The sequence below is a fragment of the Salvia miltiorrhiza genome, chromosome 6 (assembly GCF_028751815.1).
Source record: "Salvia miltiorrhiza cultivar Shanhuang (shh) chromosome 6, IMPLAD_Smil_shh, whole genome shotgun sequence".
Lineage (NCBI taxonomy): Eukaryota > Viridiplantae > Streptophyta > Magnoliopsida > Lamiales > Lamiaceae > Salvia > Salvia miltiorrhiza.
In genome coordinates, this window is record NC_080392.1 from 9,044,577 (window position 1) to 9,064,838 (window position 20,262).

Genomic DNA, 20,262 nt, shown 5'->3' on the forward strand with positions numbered 1-20,262 from the left:
AAGCAAGAATACAAGTGAAAATTTAAATACTTTAACAAAGATAATCTCTTTACCTATATGAGCAATGTCAACATCTTGGTCATTCTCCATTTGAAGCTTTGTTCCACTGTGATACTCAGAACCATAATTCAGATTAGAGAGATCATAAGAAACATGATTGGTTGCTCCTGAATCAGGATACCAAGTGTTCACACCATTATAATAAAAAGAGCGCATAGTGAGAAAAACCAATGTTATGGTATTGAAATACAAAAGGAAGTTCTGCCACATTAGCTCCAGGATTCAAGTGAAACTGAGGTCTAGACTGACGATTTTAATGATACCATTGTTATTGTGGCTGACTTGTTGTTTCGGCACAAAACTTTGATCACATATGTGCCAACATCGGTCCATTGTATGATTTGGTATGAAGCACACTTGGCAGAAGGGTACGTTTCCTATATGTTTCTGTCCTTACCTCCCACATTGATTGTAATGTGTAGACGAATAATTATTACTATAAATGAAATATGGATATTTTTATGGATGGATGAAAAAAAATTATGCATATTTTTATGGAAGGAATGGAGTAGTAAATTTATAATTAAATATGGACTTACATTCCGGCGAAGTATTCGACGTAAAATTAGCTGGTTTCGGGAGGAAGATTCGCAAACGACAGTAAAGTCTCGACAATCTTCACTTTCTACAGATTATTCTTTTTTGTTCTAATTAGTTTTCAAAGTTTGCAACTCAGTAGTAAAATGATTGACGCCGACTTAGAATAAATATTAAATTGATATTGACGTGGACTGATTTGTCACACGTTATTATAAATATCAATTTACGGTGCAACAACCAGTTTTTTACTGATTATAAATAACGACCATAAGTTTTCACTTCAATTAGCATTGGTCTTTGTCAAACTTTGTATTAATTTAGTCCTTATTCTCAGATATTATTAATCTATATATGTTAATCCATAAAGAGAACTATTAGCAAATACAATAATTTATTTTCTCATTAAAATATCTTTTTCATTTTTAGAAAAAGTTATAATTATATGTTAATATATACATACACATATGTTGATAGGGTCGAGTTATAATGAGAAGGATTATTTAATTTTGTGAGAAATGAAAATAAAAAATAAAGTACGTATTTAGTGTTGAATAAGTCGTAGTAAAGTAAACATATTGAATAAAGATATAAAGAAGATTAAATGCATTTTTGTCATATGTATGAAAAGTGAAAGAAGACTAAATTGATGGGACAGAGGGAGTATGTAAATTAGTTACACTCTTGAAAGTGATTTGGATCATGGATAAATTTATAAATAGAATTGGCAGAATTGGTATTTATCTATACTTCTGTATGTGATAAATGAAAATATGACGAAGATCATAAATACGACTGACATCTAAAAGAGGTGGTCTCCTGTACACCTGGGTGTACCGTACATCCGGGTTGTACTCGACCCGGATCCTGACTCAGTTGAACTATTCTGACCCATTTTTTCTTGAAATGACACTAACATTAACACGAAATTACACTAATACTAACACGATCTTGAAATGACACTAACACTATTTTGTTTTACAAATGGCACTATTTAAAAAAAAAACACTAACACTATATATTTTGTTTTACAAATGACATTATTTCGAAAATGACACTAACACTTGACATTCGGGTATGATAGTCCAGTTGAGTTAGATCCAGATCAGGATTTAGGTCGAATACGATCCGGATGTACCATGCACCCAGGTGTACAGGAGATTTTGTGTATCTTAAAAGCCCTCTATTCATTTTAAAGTCTGTTAAAATATCTCATTAAGCTCACACACACTCACACACTCTTTTTTCTTTATCTCATTAATCTCGTTATTATCTTATATATATAACAAGTTGTAACACCGACGAATTAGGTGCATCTACAAATTTCGTTTAATGACTATAAATTTAAGCTACGTATTACTAATAGCTCGAGTTGAGCCAATATGTTGGGAGATGAGCACAGCCGCATGAATCAAATAAAATTTCGAACATGTTTTATTTTGCTAACTCTAAAGTTTATTTCATTTCTTGGTGAAGGAAGAACAAAAAATTCAACAATTTCTAAATTTAAACATAGCCTCTTCTTCTATATATATAAATGTGTGTGCGTTTTTTTGATAAATTACAATATTAAATAAAAAATTTAAAAGTCGCGCAGCAGGGGACTCGAACCCAAGACCCTTTGACCTTAGGCATTAACCATATAAATGTGTGTGTATATAGTATCTATATATATATATAGTGGCGGATTCGGGGGGGGGGGGGCTGAAGCCCCCTCCCAATTTTTGAGGTTTTTTTTTAAAAATTTAAATATAGATATATATTTCATTTTATATATCTATATATATGTATATAAATAAGAAATAGAAGAAAAAATATAATACATTATATATTTATAGTATATCCAACTATCCATATTAATTATTTGACATTGTACATTGATTTGTTACATTTATGTTATTTTTATCATATTTTTTTCTTATTTAATTTTTAATGTTGAATTTGAGTCCATTCTAAAGTTAAAAGTAAAATTACTAATTATTAACAATGAAAGTTAGTTTATTTGTTTAGAAAATGAAATATATTTTTTTAAAAGAATGTATAAAAGTATGTTTTTGTATGCTTTCAATCTACTTGATGTTGAATTAATTGAATTGCAAATAATTATCTATTATATTAAGTGATTGTTAAAAAAATACATGAAAATGAAGTGTACAGAATGCTCAAAAAAATTTGCTTCGAGGCCTCCCGTCCCTGAAGCTCCGTGTAAAATGTCTTCAGACGTCGTAGATAGTAGCCCAACTGACCAAGTGACTAATTTGATTTCTTTTACAAAAATTAGGTATTCCCAAAAATTGATTTGATTGATTTATTCGAAGTTGATTTCTTTAGATGCATTTATTTGAAGTGGATAAGAAAGTGAAATCTACAATAACTTTATGTGTATTTTAGAAATCATCCGAAGAGGCGAAGAATATCGGAAAGAAATAAATTAAGAAAGATCAACGTGGATGCCCATCTTTCTAGATTTGTTAAGAAACATGTCTTACAAGTTACAATGAATAGATTTGTTAAGAAATAAGTATGTCTTGCTAGTTGTTATAGTATCAACTTGTTTTCCCTAAAAAAAATATACATTTTGTTTGCTGCCAAAAGAAAAAAAATACCATTATACATGTAAATGAAAATTAAATGACCCCAAATTAAAAGAAAGTAAATAATTATCATAAGATAGCAATAAATTGTTTCATAATACTTCCCTTCAACAACAATTGAATTTATATATTAGTACTAACTATTCCAAGATAATACAAATCCACACCGCAATTTGTTTTTTCCTAATTCTGTAGAAGTTAGTTTTTAGTTTATAAACAAGTATGTGTGATCAAATAAAACCATCCTTATAATGAATGGTGCGTCATGTTTGATTTTAAAATTAAATAATGTTTTTATGTACATGCAACAATGCCTTTTCACCCATGCAATAATGTTTTTTGTGTATACAATTATATTTTTTAAGATTACAATAATTAATGCTTTGTTCAGCTAATAAAGTAAGGTTGTTATTCACTGCATCTCAATCCTTTGTAATATGCTTGTCTTAGAGCATCCACTATAATGCTATTGATTTTCTCTAGGAGATTATTAGTGTTCCACAATTTTATGTGTATCATTATGTTTCACTCTTATAATTATTATTTTAATAATAACTTTTATAAAAATAAATTTATTATAATACTATAAATTATACTTAACTTTTATTTCTAAAAATTTAAAAATTTTAAAATTATATATCATAATTTTTAATTTATATCAACCTATTATAAGTTAATAAAAGTGAAATTAAATGATGAAAAATAATTATGTACCCTAATTAGATGAAATAAACTCTAGTTAATAATCATAAAATTAAAGTAAAACATACAAAGTTGAAATTGAAGAAAAAATATATAAGAAAATAAATAAAATTGAAAATGGGATACGAAGTGGAATATCAAATGTGGTATATTGAATCTTAATCCGTATAGGGAGCGTTTACTTTGCATGATTGATAGGATGCATGATTGAGTATTTTTATCCTCAATAATATGATTTTTCCAATCCCACCTTTTAAATGAGATAAGAATCAAACAAAACTAGCTCAAATGATAGAAATAATCAATGGCCTTGGTATATCCCAAAGTTTAAATCCATAAAAAAATAAAATAAGGGATTAACCTTACTATTTTTATCTATCAATGCTAATCCTTCAAAGTAAATGTCCCCCTATAGCAGTGTCATATTAATGTCAAAACTAATAAAATTAACTTCAACCCTTAAAAGATAGGAATGAGCGAAAATAAAAACACCTCTTAGAATATAAAAGAGGCACCCATTTCAACCCTTAAATCATCAAAATCTACGATTGATTCATCACTTTGTTTGATGAATTTATGGTATTGAGTTCGAATCCAATAGGTAGCGAAAATTTTAATTTTCGCAATTCAGACATTTATACAATAAATTCATACATGTTCTATATAGAATTCATACATTTACAAACGATAAATCTCATCCGTTAGATTATGAGTAGATCAACGGTGTAAATCTATTCCTATACATATGAAGTAGTTCAAATACAAACTTCTTATCGTGAGAACTGTGAGAAGCACGAGACGTATAAAGTAAATGCATTTTACATGTAAAGTAATTTCACTATGATAATGTACTGAAAAAACAAAGTAAATGCATTTAAAGTATAAAGTAATTTCACTATGATAATATTATATGTTCAGTTCATTATCTTAGGGCAATTATTTTAATGCACTTATAAAAAAATCGCTTCCTCCAAGACTTGAACCTAAGTGTTGTATTCATCTATCAGATAATACATTCATTGTAAATCTTTATAATCGAAGATTTAGGAATGATTCTCCATTCTAATTTTAAATAGGGGTTTTTATTTAAAAACTTGTGTGTGTGTGTGTGTATTCCCTCTGTCTATTAAAAGTGATTTGTATTTCATTTTGAATTGTTCCACTATAAATGGCTTATTTCTATAAATGATAAATTTTTTAATCCATAAAAAAATGTAGGTCCTATCATTTTAAATCACTTTATATGTTATTTTTTATTTTTTTATTTTACGTGTAATAAAGTAACTCGCCCCCTCTTAGCTGGACGAAGGGAGTATATATTTGTAGCAATGAATCTATGCAGCCACATTGTGGCCACCCACAAACTAGTATAATAAGGAAAATCTTGATTTATTTAATTTATTTTTTAAAATAAAAATAGGATTTAGTTATTTTATTATATTCTCTACATTGTACTTATTTTTTTTTAAATTTTTTTTTGCATTTTTTATTTTTAATTTATTTTTTAATAAAAATAAAAAAAATGCCAAAAAATTGCAAAAAATAACTACAATGTAGAAAATATGATAAAATAACTAAATTTTATTTTTATTTTAAAAAATAAATTAAATAAATTAAATTATTTTTTATTTAAATAAATTGTGGGTGGCCACAATGCTGTTTAACATTACTCTATTTATAATTCCACAATAAAGCGGGATTAACAACAAAACAGGCCAATGCATTCTCACGTTATATATGTCTTATGCATTCACTTTGCCAATTAATTAAGAATTAAAAGCTATCTAGTTTTCAGGTATTATATTGGATTATAGAATATTTTCAATCATTTTGTAATGTCTCACTTTTACAGTTACACCCCTACAAAAATACCATTTCTTTTTGCCCTTTTTCTGTCTTTTTATGAACTCAAAACAAAGATGAGGAAGAATTAATACAGCCGAGCAGTTGCCAGTTGCAATTTGGTCCTAAAAAGACATTTGAAAAAGTCAACCTAGCAGTTAAATACCCCGATTTTTTCCCTTATTACAATTTCCCCCAAATTCAATGCAAAAGCCACAAATAACTGAATACCAAACAGAGAAAAGTTATTCGCCTATGTCTGCGTTGCGAAACACGAATCCAAATACTTATCAAATAAATCCATTTTCTCTCTTTTACAAGTAATATCAGAAACTCAGTGATCATAGCCTCGAAATCCGTTCTTCTTAGAATCCAGAAATCTCAGTTGATTGATTAGCTGGCTTCGGTTGATTAGTTTGCAAAAAATTATCGACCAAAACGATGAAGAAATCGAAGTTTCTCAAGAGCTCAAAGGAGTTGCTCTCTCGGAGCTTCAATCCTTCCAAATGGTTTAGTCCTCTTGAATCCTCCACCTAATTCTTATTCCGCATCACTTTAAAATAGGAAAACATAAAAGTAAAATTGATTTGTTATGCGCCATTCTTTTTTTATATGAAACTCTGTATGCATTCATTCTTGCGTAGGAGTATTTGAATGAATGAATCTGTTCTCTTTTGGTTATGCAGCAAGACGTCGTTGAGGCTGGCGGCGTCGCGGCTCAAGTTGTTGAGGAACAAGAAAGAAGCTCAGGTGAAGCAGACGAGGCGGGAAATATCACTCTTGCTCGAATCCGGACAAGATCAAACGGCTCGAATCCGAGTAATGATTCCGCGCCTCTTTGGCTTTGTCATAATTTTTTTATTTTATCATTTTCCTGCAATTGGCTATGTGTTCTGATCGAGAATCATTACGCAGAAAAAGCGTGGATATTAATTAGATCCAAATCAGACTTGTGTAGGGACCGCATAAACGTTGATCTAGAATTGACTTGTAACAGTGAAGGATAACGTTGTCTGGTTTCGGATGATAATGTTCCAAACGGCTTAAGACTAAATTAGGACACAACAAATCACAGAAGCCGAGTTGTCAGTCTTATCTGTTCAAAGTGAAATGCTCAGTTTGGCTACTGTTACCTTTTTCCTTTTAATTTCATGGGCTACTTTTTTGTCCCTAAATTTGTTTTGCAATTTTTTCTTACAAAACTGGAGATTGAAGTTTGTTGGTAGTTGGCCATATATGATTTACAGCACCACATTATACATATATATGTCCATGTTTCATCAAGCACAATATATGAGCTGTGCTTGCGATTAGCTGAAAATGATGCCTGATGAACCAAGTCGTGTGTGCTTTTGGTTTTTTATAACCATTTCCTCTCTGATTTTGGTTGTAACTTATATTCCAACACTATTCCTAGATGAGACCATCTTTTCATGACTATCGTAATCTTTCAGGTTGAGCATGTGATTAGGGAAGAGAAGATGTTGGCTGCATTTGATCTTATCGGAATCTATTGCGAACTTATTGTTGCAAGGCTGCCTATTATTGAATCTCAAAAGTACGTGGATCACTAAAGCAATAAATTTTTATTTTTTTTAAATAATCCAATTATATTTGGACTGTTTTATGAGGGCATATCCACTTGGACTGTTTTATGAGGCATTTCATTTATCTGTTTTCTCCATTATCTTGTAGGATTTGCCCCATTGACCTGAAAGAGGCAATTGCAAGCGTAGTCTATGCTTCCCCGAGATGTGGAGACGTACCTGAACTTGTAGAAGTCAAGAAACAATTTACAGAGAAATACGGAAAAGATTTTGTAACTGCAGCCATAGAACTTCGTCCAGAATGTGGTGTCAGCCGTATGGTATGTTCTGGAATCCGATCCCTTCTATTTATTTAGTACATAAAATGTAACGTTGTACAGAAGTAAATGTGCTCGGGTTGCCAAACGACAGAATCTTATCTCTAGTTTGTTATTTACGTTGTTCTATTGCAGTTGGTTGAGAAGTTATCTGCATTGGCACCAGATGGAGAGACCAAAACTAAAATTTTGAGCACGATAGCTGAGGAGCACAACGTCAAGTGGGAAGCTAAATCATTCGAACAGAACTCCGCACCAGCCAGTGATTTGCTGGTATAATATTCCTATCTACAGTTTATGATGTGATATTTTATCTAAAGTTGGACTAACATTTCTAAAGTTTTTCGTGATTTATGAGTTCCATTATTCAATCTTATCAGAGTGGACCAACTACTTTCGTGAAGGAGAGTGAACGCCTTCCTGAACCTCCTCGAGGTAACCAGTTGCATGATTCAACGTTGAACTTCACCCAGGTTGATCATGGATCATCACCAAGAACAGAAGTTTCTGATTTCAACTCGGGTACTGATCTTTCAACCGAATGGAGCATCTTCGTACTTCTGTTGCTGATATTTTTCCTTTTTCCTTTTGTCCAGCATTAGGTGGTGAGAGGGCACAATTTTTTCGAGGAGATAGTGATAACGTTCCACGCGATAGACAGAGGTGGAACATGAATTTCAAGGATGCCACCTCCGCTGCACAGGCAGCTGCAGAGTCTGCAGAACTAGCAAGCATGGCTGCTAGAGCCGCTGCAGAGCTTTCAAGTCGTGGCAGGATTTCAAGGCAGAGCTCTACTGAATCACATAAATCGGATGATCATTCTTCAAGAGGTGGGGCACCTGACACATACATGAGGTCAAATATGAATGAGCAAATGGATAAGGGGAACCTTAACAATAGTGGTGGAAGATTCGAGGCAAGTCTTGATAGTAGAAAGGATTACAGTCACTTGTCTTCTTTAAAATCTAGAGCTTCAACTGATGATGATGGCTCAGTGGCAGACAGGTATTCTCGGAAGAACTCGTTGAATGAGGTCTATAGAGGTGAAAAGAGTAGTATGCCAAGGCAACAAGGTTTTGTTTCCTCTCATTCTAGCATATCCAATAATGGGAATACATTTTCAAATCCCAAACACCAAGATTTTAGATATGATGATGGTGAGAGCTCTTCTCTGGGTTTTGGGAATGAAGGCATTAATGAAGAGGCCTCACGGAGAAGCTCTCATGGATCGCCTGTAGTTTTCGACAAATCTGATTCAGACTCTGAAAATTATGGATTCGATAGAAGCCCTACATATGATGAACCACAGCAGAGGTTCCAACTGCCATTATCAAGCCAAAAAACGCGTGAGCACCTTTCAACAAACACTGATTCTGGGAGTCCTAAATCGAGCTCTACAAAGACAGAGAAGTCACCTGCATCTGTATTTTTTACTAGAAAGAGCTCGTCTTCTGATTTCCCGGAGAGAAGTATGCATGTCTCGAAACTGGATGACTCCATGGCTGTGACATTTGATGAACCAGATGGGCATACTTCTGGGTTTAAGGATAAAAGTAGGCCTCAATATGACCAAACACAACTGTCACTTTCTTCTGACGATGAGTCTGAAGAAACAGATAGTGAAAGGAACCAAGGGAAGAAGTTTGATGCTGATCCTCCAGCAAAGTTCAATCGTGCAAAACCTTCTGCTGATCAGCCGACTTTGGTATCAAAAATGAATCGGACAGAGCTGAACGACATTGGTAACTCAAGTCCTGAGAGAGAGGAGGGGTTGAATTTTGCAAAACTCACAGGTGGTTTTCGCCATAAAGGATACAACTATCCATCTGTTGGGAAGAAACAATTTGACATGTCGCCTTCCAAGAACGCGAGTCCTAGGATGAAAACTATGCTGGAACCTAAGAATACAAAGCCTGATCTCCAGTCTACATCAGATACTGACAGTTCAGACGAAGAAGACTCATTGCAGAAGAGTTCGGACCACAAACACAAACTTCATACTCTTAAAACAAAGCCTAGTTTTGCAGCTTCAAATCCAATGTTTGGATCCGACAACAGTGATGTGGATGAGGATCAGCCCTTCAGAAGAACAAGCCGTCTGCGTAGTGGAATCTCTCGAAGAACAAAAGCAATCCCTTCTAACCACGAAAAGGAAAAGTACTCCAAGCTGCAGCTCAGATCAGAAGCACTTGATCCTAGAGATGGCATGGATGGAAAAGCCACCACCTCCACCAGTTACGAAACTCCAAAAAGACACGAGACTAAGTGGAACTCAAGTCAATCGGACAACTATGATCAGCATACCTCGACTTCTATCAGAATGGAGCAAAGACGAACCTCATCAGAACCTCAACAACAGTTTCAGTACTTGAAGGGAAATGCTTATCTGTCTAGCTCATCAAAAGTGCCTACTAAGCCCGCGAATTCAAATTTGCGTGGATCTCTATATCAACACAATTCGGAAAAGGCAGACTCTGGGATTATGCAAGAATCTAAGCTTAGTGCAAAACAGGCCTCACTGCCCCAGAGAAAGACTGAGCCAAATGTAAAGACAGAGATGCTGACCAAGACTTCCTCAAACAAGGATTCTAGTAACCAAAAAGTTAGCCATGTTCATCCGAAGCTTCCAGATTACGACAACTTCGTTCAATTCTTTCAGAAAAATCGTTCTTGATATTTTAGTGAGCTGACCTAGTAGTTCTCTTTGGGAAGATGTTCAAGGTGAAGCTCATGAATGCTTGTGAATATATAGATATTGTTTGCAGTTTTGGTGTATATATGTGTATCTCATGGAACACTTTATTCAATATATATGAGCTATGCACATAGAATTGTTTGCTGGAGTTCATTATCTAGCTAATACTATATGTTTTCCTGCGTCCAGGTTTTAAATGTGTCTAAATTTTGGAATAAATGCTATTGCTTTATTACTAACTTTTTTATAAGACAGGTTCAAGTTTAAGGTGTTCACATATTTATTGTGATTAAAACGTTTCCCCCAAAAGCTTGAGGGGAAGATTGTTGGAATTAAAACGTTTTGGAGATTTTTGTTAGATCAGCTGAATTACTGAAAGCTTGAAAAGTCTCAAATAGTTGGAACGAAGTGGAAGACAGTATAAATATTCATGGGAGTAGTATTTTTGTAACTAAACTTTGCACGCTACTGCTACCAAAATGAAAATACCCAAACCTAATACTCTCTTCTTCCCTTAAAATTATGCATTTATCTTTTTTTTTATACGTCCTCCAAATATATGCATTTTATATTTTTGAACATTATCTTACACATTATTTGACAATTTTAATGTTAACGCGAGACTCTTTCTCGATTATCAATATACTCAATGTGGGACCATCTAGGGGCGGAGAGGGACCATCTAGGCCTACCTGCTAAAAGAAGCTCATTTATTTAATTCCACGAAACAACGGACCGAGCCCAAAACGGGCCGTGAGTTAGAAGCTTCCAAATCAAATTGATGCCCCAATTCTTAGAGAGAGATTTTGCCATTTTGGGGTTTCTCTATCAACAATCGTTGACAACGTGGGTCTTCTAACTTGTTTTGTCTCGTCATTCTTAAAAGTAATGCTTGAAGGTTGAAATGCTTGCTCTCTCTTTCTAGTCTTCTAGTGATAGTGATTAGTGGAAGCACCCCTTTTACAAAAAATAAAAATTAAATAAGGCATGCTCTACAGTTGTCGGATCTTCTAAGTCCGCATGATTCTTTTGCTGCATTTATCATGCATCTTTTGCAATTGTTAGTGTTTTATTAAATATGTGAATGGAATAGTATGGCTTCAAATACAATTAATTTTAGAAATTTGGCACAGATAAATATTCACACAAATAATTTCTCATCTCTAAACGAATATAATACTCCATATAAAGGCAGCAAGCCTAACGGAAAGAAGAGAAGACAGCCTTTTGACTTGCAGCTTCCATCTCAAATTTTCACGCACAGAGGTACTAGTGTGTGTTTCCTTTTTTGAAATTAAATCTTAAATCGCGACATTATTCTTATGCGGCAATGATTTGAGTTTGGCGTTGTTTTCGCTTTCTCTGTTGTCGTTGTCAAAGGATTCTTCGAATTGATTCTTTGTTGCTGTGTCCTTTCAGTAATGGATCATTAACCAATGCTAATATTGGCATTCTTTGTTGCTCGGATTTCATTTATCTATTTGTGTGATTATAATTCATCTGGTTCTGTGGCTCATTTGAATGTTAGAATTCGTTTGATTTCTTCTTGCAAAAATAAAAATTGGGTGTTTATTTCAATTTGTGGGGTAAGTACGTCTATGTTGACAGCCTCTTTGATTCTAAATAGTGGCTACGATTCTCTTTAATGTAAAGTGGATTTCTTTGGACTTGTTAGCTCTGCAGCAGCAAGAATACTGATTTCTTGATTGTATTTGAAGGATTTGAGTTGTTAGGAATTAGTGATGGAGACCAAAGCTGTGATCAATACCAGTTCTACAGAAAAAGGCGTGTTGCAAACCGCAGAGTTGTACAAGGTCACCATTCTCTTACAAATATAATGCTTATTTTGTATGTTACCACTAAACTAATTACTACATTTTTTGTTTATTTAATTTCCCAAGTATATAATGGATACTAGTGTGTATCCACGCGAACAAGAATGTCTCAAGGAGCTCAGAGCTATCACTTCCACTCATCCAAGGTAAAATAATTGCTTCATCTAAACTCAGACTAGTTTGGGCTGTAAGAACTAGTGGATCTTTCTAGTGACTATCCAAACACATGTATTATGTTGTTGATTTTGCACATACTTGGAACTAGAAACAGAAACATTCTATGATTCTGATAGTTAGGTACAATTTCCTAGTGAACTTTGTTGTTGACACATTTTTTTTTTTTGGTAGATATTTACAAGATTAATTAGTTTGTTCATGTTCAACATTAATTGTTTCTTATCATTGCATCTGATCTGGAGATTAATGAATATTATCTTCATATTTTTCTTCAAAGGGCTGTGATGGGTACGGCACCTGATGTGGGACAGTTTATGGCCTTGCTTTTAAAGGCAATCAACGCGAAAAAGACGATTGAAATTGGAGTGTTTACTGGATATTCCCTTCTCGTAACTGCCCTCACAATTCCAGATGATGGAAAGGTTACACACACTTTTTTCCTACATGATATCGTTTTAGTTGGTTGCTATAGCTACATATTTAATTATCAGATTAAAAATGTGGGCATAGATCACGGCCATAGACATGAACCGAAGCTCGTACCTGATTGGATTACCTATCATCGAGAAGGCCGGGGTGGAGCACAAGATCAATTTTATCGAGTCCGAGGCTCTTCCGGCTCTTGATCAGTTGCTGAAAGATGTAAGAGTTTTGCTTCCCTTTTCCTCCAGGAGACAATGGCCAATGCTAACCAAATTAGTGTTTGATGCTGCAGCCTGAGAATAAGGGGACGTTCGACTTTGCGTTTGTTGATGCTGATAAAGCCAACTATGCAAATTACCATGAGAGAGCGTTGGAGCTTCTGAAACCGGGACGTATAGCTGTTTACGATAACACCCTTTGGGCAGGGACGGTGGCGATGGATGAGGGTTCGGTTCCGGAGAGCAAGCTGGCGACGAGGAAAGATTCGATAGAGTTTAACAAGTACATTGCAGGTGACGCTAGAGTGCAAATCTCTCAAGTCCCTCTTGGTGATGGGATCACTATCTGTCGCCGCAACTGAAATTCTTCATCTTTTGGATGATGCTCCTCATCAAGCATTTCAATATGTCGGAATAAATTGTTAAGTGATTGTTGTTGGATGCTCTGCAAATTATTATATGATATGATATGATATGATATGGTTTTGTTGCATTCCCTCTAATTTTGGTGTGGTTTGAGTCTGTAAAATGAATATATGATTCATTGGGTGCATGAGAAAAAAGTAGTGTGTATGGATGAGAAGCAGTTGATCCTGATGATGGCAGGGATTGAAACGCCACCACTTACGAAACTTCAAAAAGATACGAGTCAATTGGACAACTTGAAGGATTCTGGGATATCAACACATTTCCGACAAGGCAGATTCTGGGATTATGCAAGAATCTAACTTAGTGCAAAACAGGCCTCACTGCCCCACAGAAAGACTGAGCCAAAAAGTTAGCCATGTTCATCCGAAGCTTCTAGATTACGACAACTTGGTTCAATTCTTTCAGAAAAATCGTTCTTGAAATTCCACGGGTTACACGCTAGTCTTATAAAAATTAAATAATGCATGCTCTACAGCTGGCGTTGATTCCAAGTCCGCATGATTCTTGCTGCATTTGTCATGCATCTTTTGCAATCATTAGTGTTTTATTAAATAGAGTAGGTGAATGGAATAGTATCTGTGTGGCTTCAAATACAATTAATTTTGAGTTGGAGCTTCCATCTCAAATTTTCACGCACAGAGGTACTAGTGTGTGTTTCCTTTTTGAAATGAAATATTAATTCCCAACATTGATCTTTTTCGGCAATGATTTGAGTTTGGTGTTGTTTTCGCTTGCTCTGTTGTCGTGATTCGTTGTTGCTGTGTCCTTTCAGTAATGGATCACTAACCAATGCTAATATTGCCATTTTTTGTTGCTCTGATTTGATTTATCTATTTGTGTGATTAGAATTCATCTGCTTCTATGGCTCATTTGAATGTTCGTTTGATTTCTTCTTGCAAAAATAAAAATAAAAATAAAAATTGGGTGTTTATTTCCATTTGCGAGGTAAGTTTTCCCTTATTGACAGCCTTTTGATTCTAAATAATGGCTACGATTTCTGTGGACTTGTTAGCTCTGCAGCAGCAAGAATACTGATTTCTTGATTGTATTTGAAGGATTTGAGTTGTTAGGAATTAGTGATGGAGACCAAAGCTGTGATCAATACTAGTACTCCTAAACAAAAAGGCTTGTTGCAAACCGCAGAGTTGTACAAGGTCACCATTCTCTTACAAATATAATGTTTATTTTGTATGTTACCACTAAACTAATTACATTTACTGTTTAATTAATTTCACAAGTATATAATGGGTACTAGCGTGTATCCACGCGAACAACAATGTCTCAAGGAGCTCAGAGCTATCACATCCACTCATCCAAGGTAATATAATTGCTTCATCTAAACTCAGACTAGTTTGGGCTGTAAGAACTAGTGGATCTTTCTAGTGACTATCCAAACACATGTATACATATAGTGGTGGAGTCAGGAATTTAGTTCGGGGGCTGAATTTTTTGGCATTCCGTATATTTTAGGCATTTTTTATTAAAAGACAATTATAAGAGTAATAATAAAGAATAACATTTTCATAGATTATATAATTTCAATATATATTACAAATTTTTTGGGGGCATTCCGTACATTTTTAGGAATTTTTTTTATTAAAAGACAAGTATAATAATAATAATAATAATAATAATAATAATAATAATAATAATAATAATAATAATAATAACAACAACGAACAACATTTTCATGGATTATATAATTTCAATACATTAGTAATAATAACGAACAACATTTTCATATATAGATTCTATAATTTCAATACATTAGAAACTAATTCCAATACATTATAGTAATTTTTTAGGGGGCATTCCGTACATTTTAAACATTTTGTATTAGAAAAAAAGCACAATAGTAATAATAACGAACAACATTTTCATAGATTATATAATTTTAAATAACACATTTAACCTTAAATTAAATATATATGAGGGAATATAACAAGTAAATCAATTTTTATAAAACAACATTCTTTATACATATATATCTATTTTAAAATTTGAAAGAAAAAAAAATCGCAAAATTTGGGAGTGGGCTAGAGCCCCCCCGGCTCCGCCCCTGCCATATATTCATACTTCCTTATGTGTTGTATTGAATTGTGGTTGAAGTTATGTTCCTCTCTTGTTAGTTAAGTAAGTTGTTGGTTTATGGTTGAAGTTTTACTTTTATATTTTAGGTTACGTTACACGTTTGGACAAAGTGATGGCATGAGAAAGAGATTCAATTAGTTGAATTCATTAACAGTTGTTTGGTTTGCGTAATGAGTTAATCATTACCCTTACTTGAGGGCAATTCAATCACCCAATTTGTTACCCCTCAGAATAGAGGGGAAACAAAAGAAAGAGAATCCCTTACTAATGATTCATTTTCATTGTTAAACCAAACACTCAATAAAAGTAAGGGTTATTGTTATCTTATATTCCACTCCTTTATTTGATTTCATCCTATTTTCATTCCTCTACTTGAACCAAACGAACACTTAATTTAAAATATTCGTCCCTTTTTAATTAAAATCTTGATAAGTAAACGCTCCTAGAATGAAAAGAGGATGGAATCCTGCTCCAAATAAGATTAAGGCCGTAATTATAACATAATCTCATGACAAAAAAAGATATATAATTGAACATAAATTAACTATAAACAACCTAATATCTTAATTAGCATATACTCCCTCCGTCCCCAAAATAAGTTCCTCTTTGGGGACGGCACGGGTTTTAAGGAAAATGGTAAAGTGTATTGATAGTGGAAAAAAAAATGTTATAATTAGTATTGAGAGTGGTGAAAAAGTGAAAAAGTGTTATAATTAGTATTGAGAGTGGTGAAAAAGTGAAAAGTAAGAATAAATAAAGTATTATTAGTGGTAGGGTAGTTGTCCAAAAATAGAAAGGAAGAAAGAGGAACTTATTTGGGGGACGTCCCAAAATGGAAAAAGATGAACTTATTTCAGGGACGGAGGGAGTACAAAATAATTACCTTCATGAATGAGATTCAGTGTACCACATTTTATGTCTCACTTTGTGTCCCACTTTCAATTTTGTTTAATTTCTTATGTATATTTTCTTCAATTTCAACTTTATATGTTTTAGTTTAATTTTGTGATTATTAACTAGGGTTTATTCCATCAATTTAGGATATATAATTATTTTTTATCATTTAATTTCATTTTTATTAGCTAATAATAGGTTGGTAAATTCAAAGTCATGGTATATACTTTTTAAAAAAATTAATTTTTTGATATAAAACTTCAATATAATTCATAGTATTATAATAAATTTTATTATTATAAAAAATATTTTTAAAATAATAGATATAAACATGGGATACATTGGCACACATAAAATTGTGGGACACTGAATCTCATCTCCTCACATCAGCGTCATTGTCGATGCATGTTGAGATCCAGTGTCCCACAATTTTATGTGTGCCACTGTGTCCCATGCTTATATTTATTATTTTTAAAATATTTTTTATAAAAATAAAATTTATTATAATACTATAAATTATATTTAATCTTTATTTCAAAAAATTAAATTTTTTAAAAAGTATATACCATGATTTTGAATTTATCAACATATTACTCTCTCTGTCCCAGCTTTTGGTATCCAGTTGAGAATGGCACGAGTTTTAATAAAGTGATTGATGTGTTGTGAGTGGAATAAGGGTCCCACATTTTATGTGAGAGTTAAAATAATTAAAGTGGAGTAAGGGCCCACCTACTTTTACTAAAAATAGAAGTGGACACCAAAATGTGAGACGGCCAAAAAAGGAAAGTTGGATACTAAAAGCTGGGACGGAGGGAGTACTAGCTAATAAAAGTGAAATTAAATGATAAAAAATAATTATATACCCTAGATTGATGGAATAAACCCTATTTAATAATCACAAAAATTAAACTAAAGTATACAAAGTTGAAATTGAAGAAAAAATGTATAAGAAAACCCATAAAATTCAAAATGGGACACAAAATAAGACATAAAGTATAGTATACTAAATCTCATTTCTGTCGATGCCTACTGTCTATGAATTATTGCTATATTAGTTTATACCTATCACATTATAATATGGTCTGCCGTCTATTAATTATTGCTATATACTAGTAGTTTATAATTACCAAACCAACCTAACACATAAACAATATTAGTATAAATCTTATAATAATTTGCCCCTTTTAGAAAAAAAAAAATTGGTGGGGCAAATATATATATTTTTTATAATTAAATATGTATATAAGAATATATTAGGTATATTAAAAAAAATTAGGGGGAGCATTGCCCCACCTCCTTTGGCCGTAGCTCCGCCACTGTTAATACATACTTGGAAATAGAAATAGAAACATTCTATGATTCTGATAGTTAGGTACAATTTCCTAGTGAAATTTGTTGCTGACACATATTTTTTTTTTTTGTAGATATTTACAAGATTAATTAGTTTGTTCATGTTCAACATTAATTGTTTCTTATCATTGCATCTGATCTGGAGATTAATGAATATTAACATCATATTTTTCTTCAAAGGGCTGTGATGGGTACGGCACCTGATGTGGGACAGTTTATGGCCTTGCTTTTAAAGGCAATCAACGCGAAAAAGACGATTGAAATTGGAGTTTTTACTGGATATTCCCTTCTCGTAACTGCCCTCACAATTCCAGATGATGGAAAGGTTACACACACTTTTTCCTACATGATATCGTTTTAGCTGGTTGCTATAGCTACATATTTAATTATCAGATTAAAAATGTGGGCATAGATCACGGCCATAGACATGAACCGAAGCTCGTACCTGATTGGATTACCTATCATCGAGAAGGCCGGGGTGGAGCACAAGATCAATTTTATCGAGTCCGAGGCTCTTCCGGCTCTTGATCAGTTGCTGAAAGATGTAAGAGTTTTGCTTCCCTTTTCCTCCAGGAGACAATGGCCAATGCTAACCAAATTAGTGTTTGATGCTGCAGCCTGAGAATAAGGGGACGTTCGACTTTGCCTTTGTTGATGCTGATAAAGCTGACTATGCAAATTACCATGAGAGAGTGTTGGAGCTTCTGAAACCGGGTGGTATTGCTGTTTACGATAACACCCTTTGGCAAGGGACGGTGGCGATGGATGAGGGTTCGGTTCCGGAGAGCAAGCTGGTGACGAGGAAAGATTCGATAGGGTTTAACAAGTACATTGCAGGTGACGCTAGAGTGCAAATCTCTCAAGTCCCTCTTGGTGATGGGATCACTATCTGTCGCCGCAACTGAAATTCTTCATCTTTTGGATGATGCTCCTCATCAAGCATTTCAATATGTCGGAATAAATTGTTAAGTGATTGTTGTTGGATGCTCTGCAAATTATTATATGATATGATATGATATGATATGGTTTTGTTGCATTCCCTCTAATTTTGGTGTGGTTTGAGTCTGTAAAATGAATATATGATTCATTGGGTGCATGAGAAAAAAGTAGTGTGTATGGATGAGAAGCAGTTGATCCTGATGATGGCAGGGATTGAAACGCCACCACTTACGAAACTCCAAAAAGATACGAGTCAATTGGACAACTTGAAGGATTCTGGGATATCAACACATTTCCGACAAGGCAGATTCTGGGATTAGCAAAACAGGCCTCACTGCCCCACAGAAAGACTGAGCCAAAAAGTTAGCCATGTTCATCCGAAGCTTCTAGATTACGACAACTTGGTTCAATTCTTTCAGAAAAATCGTTCTTGAAATTCCACGGGTTACACGCTAGTCTTATACAGTAAAAATTAATAATGCATGCTCTACAGCTGGCGTTGATTCCAAGTCCGCATGATTCTTGCTGCATTTATCGGTAATGTCTATCCGGAAAAATCCTAGGCCGAGGCGTAAAACGCACTGCCGTTGATCACTTGACACGTCATTTATGAGACTTTCGAGAACCCAGACCGATTTTGTAATAAATCATACCACCGGTTTTTCGGACTCTTGTTTTGCAGGCTTTGTCTACCCTAAGCGGCCGCTCACTACGCAGGGCCCTTGATCTTGGGCCACGTGTCCCCCCATACAAACCAATACTTCCCACTTTTTGATTCTGGTTTTGGTCCATTTTTTTCTGTGGTTTTGCAGATGCAAATTTATATTGGCACCCCCTTTTTGACGGAAATGTCTAACTCACGCACCATTTCCCTCTCTTCTTCTTTGTGTGTGTGTGTGTGTCTCTCTCTCTCATCTCTCGTCCCCCTTTCTGTCCCTCTCCTGGCCGCGGCCGCCTCCCTTCTCCGGCGACTCCCGCCGCCTTGTCAGTGCCTACCACTCCTCCTCTCATCTCCCCCTCGACTGGTCGACGGCAGCTGCCACCATCGCCGCTTCTGCATCGACAGCAGCACACCCCAGCCGCCGCCTCCTCTTTTCCAGATCTGGTGCTGCCAAACCACCGTCGCCGCCTCCCTGCCCATTTTCGCCGACCGCCGTGGCGCGGCAGTGCCCGGCGACGCCTAATAGCCAGCTCCCCCTTCGCCTCTCCTGCTCTCCAGCAATCATACACCCGATTTCCCCCATTTTCTCTAATTTCTCATTATTCTTTTAATTATTTATGCTAAAAATATATATGGATTACTACTGAAAGGAAAATGATTAGTGATTAGGTGTGTGCTTGTGATTTTCTGAATATATATGTATATTGAATGTTTAGAACAACAAAATTTGCAGTTGCAGAGATGTAAAAACAGAAAATGATAAATTGTTGCCTTGAAATAGAAATTTCATAGATTCAAAACAAATACGATGCTTATTGATCTGTTGCTAGAGAGAAAAACTTGATTATTTTGTGAGTATAGTTTTTGCTTTGTAAAATTGCAGAGATGGAGCAGAAGTTAATATATATGATGAGCATATTGCTGAATATATTTGTGGATAAATTAAATGAT

General features: G+C 34.2%; 3 protein-coding genes across 8 annotated transcripts; all 3 read left to right on the forward strand.

The window, feature by feature from the left end:
- Positions 1 to 5,861: 5,861 nt before the first annotated feature.
- On the forward strand, positions 5,862 to 10,442 carry LOC130988477 (uncharacterized). 2 transcript variants are annotated; one of them, XM_057912338.1, is made up of 7 exons: positions 5,862 to 6,244; positions 6,422 to 6,554; positions 7,190 to 7,293; positions 7,431 to 7,602; positions 7,735 to 7,872; positions 7,980 to 8,121; positions 8,196 to 10,442. In XM_057912338.1, the coding sequence occupies exons 1-7, from the start codon at positions 6,177 to 6,179 to the stop codon at positions 10,271 to 10,273; spliced, it is 2,835 nt and encodes a 944-aa protein (XP_057768321.1). In that variant the 5' UTR covers positions 5,862 to 6,176; the 3' UTR covers positions 10,274 to 10,442. The 2 variants fall into 2 exon arrangements, with proteins under 2 accessions (XP_057768321.1, XP_057768322.1); XM_057912339.1 differs by lacking the exons at positions 5,862 to 6,244; positions 6,422 to 6,554 and adding an exon at positions 6,582 to 6,852.
- Positions 10,443 to 11,087: 645 nt separating this feature from the next.
- LOC130988494 (cation-dependent phenylpropanoid and flavonoid 8-O-methyltransferase 1-like) lies at positions 11,088 to 13,440 on the forward strand. 3 transcript variants are annotated; one of them, XM_057912366.1, is made up of 7 exons: positions 11,088 to 11,140; positions 11,490 to 11,560; positions 12,013 to 12,108; positions 12,196 to 12,275; positions 12,584 to 12,728; positions 12,817 to 12,948; positions 13,022 to 13,440. In XM_057912366.1, exons 3-7 carry the CDS (start codon positions 12,037 to 12,039, stop codon positions 13,307 to 13,309), a joined length of 717 nt encoding a protein of 238 aa, XP_057768349.1. In that variant the 5' UTR covers positions 11,088 to 11,140; positions 11,490 to 11,560; positions 12,013 to 12,036; the 3' UTR covers positions 13,310 to 13,440. The 3 variants fall into 3 exon arrangements, with proteins under 3 accessions (XP_057768349.1, XP_057768348.1, XP_057768347.1); XM_057912365.1 differs by lacking the exon at positions 11,088 to 11,140 and adding an exon at positions 11,313 to 11,354; XM_057912364.1 differs by lacking the exons at positions 11,088 to 11,140; positions 11,490 to 11,560 and adding an exon at positions 11,704 to 11,880.
- Positions 13,441 to 13,917: 477 nt separating this feature from the next.
- Positions 13,918 to 18,757, forward strand: LOC130988489 (cation-dependent phenylpropanoid and flavonoid 8-O-methyltransferase 1-like). 3 transcript variants are annotated; one of them, XM_057912354.1, is made up of 6 exons: positions 13,918 to 14,017; positions 14,432 to 14,530; positions 14,615 to 14,694; positions 17,892 to 18,036; positions 18,124 to 18,255; positions 18,329 to 18,757. In XM_057912354.1, the coding sequence occupies exons 2-6, from the start codon at positions 14,456 to 14,458 to the stop codon at positions 18,614 to 18,616; spliced, it is 720 nt and encodes a 239-aa protein (XP_057768337.1). In that variant the 5' UTR covers positions 13,918 to 14,017; positions 14,432 to 14,455; the 3' UTR covers positions 18,617 to 18,757. The 3 variants fall into 3 exon arrangements, with proteins under 3 accessions (XP_057768337.1, XP_057768340.1, XP_057768339.1); XM_057912357.1 differs by having other exon boundaries at positions 13,990 to 14,017; positions 14,447 to 14,530; XM_057912356.1 differs by having other exon boundaries at positions 13,999 to 14,017; positions 14,389 to 14,530.
- The last annotated feature ends 1,505 nt before the right edge of the window (positions 18,758 to 20,262 follow it).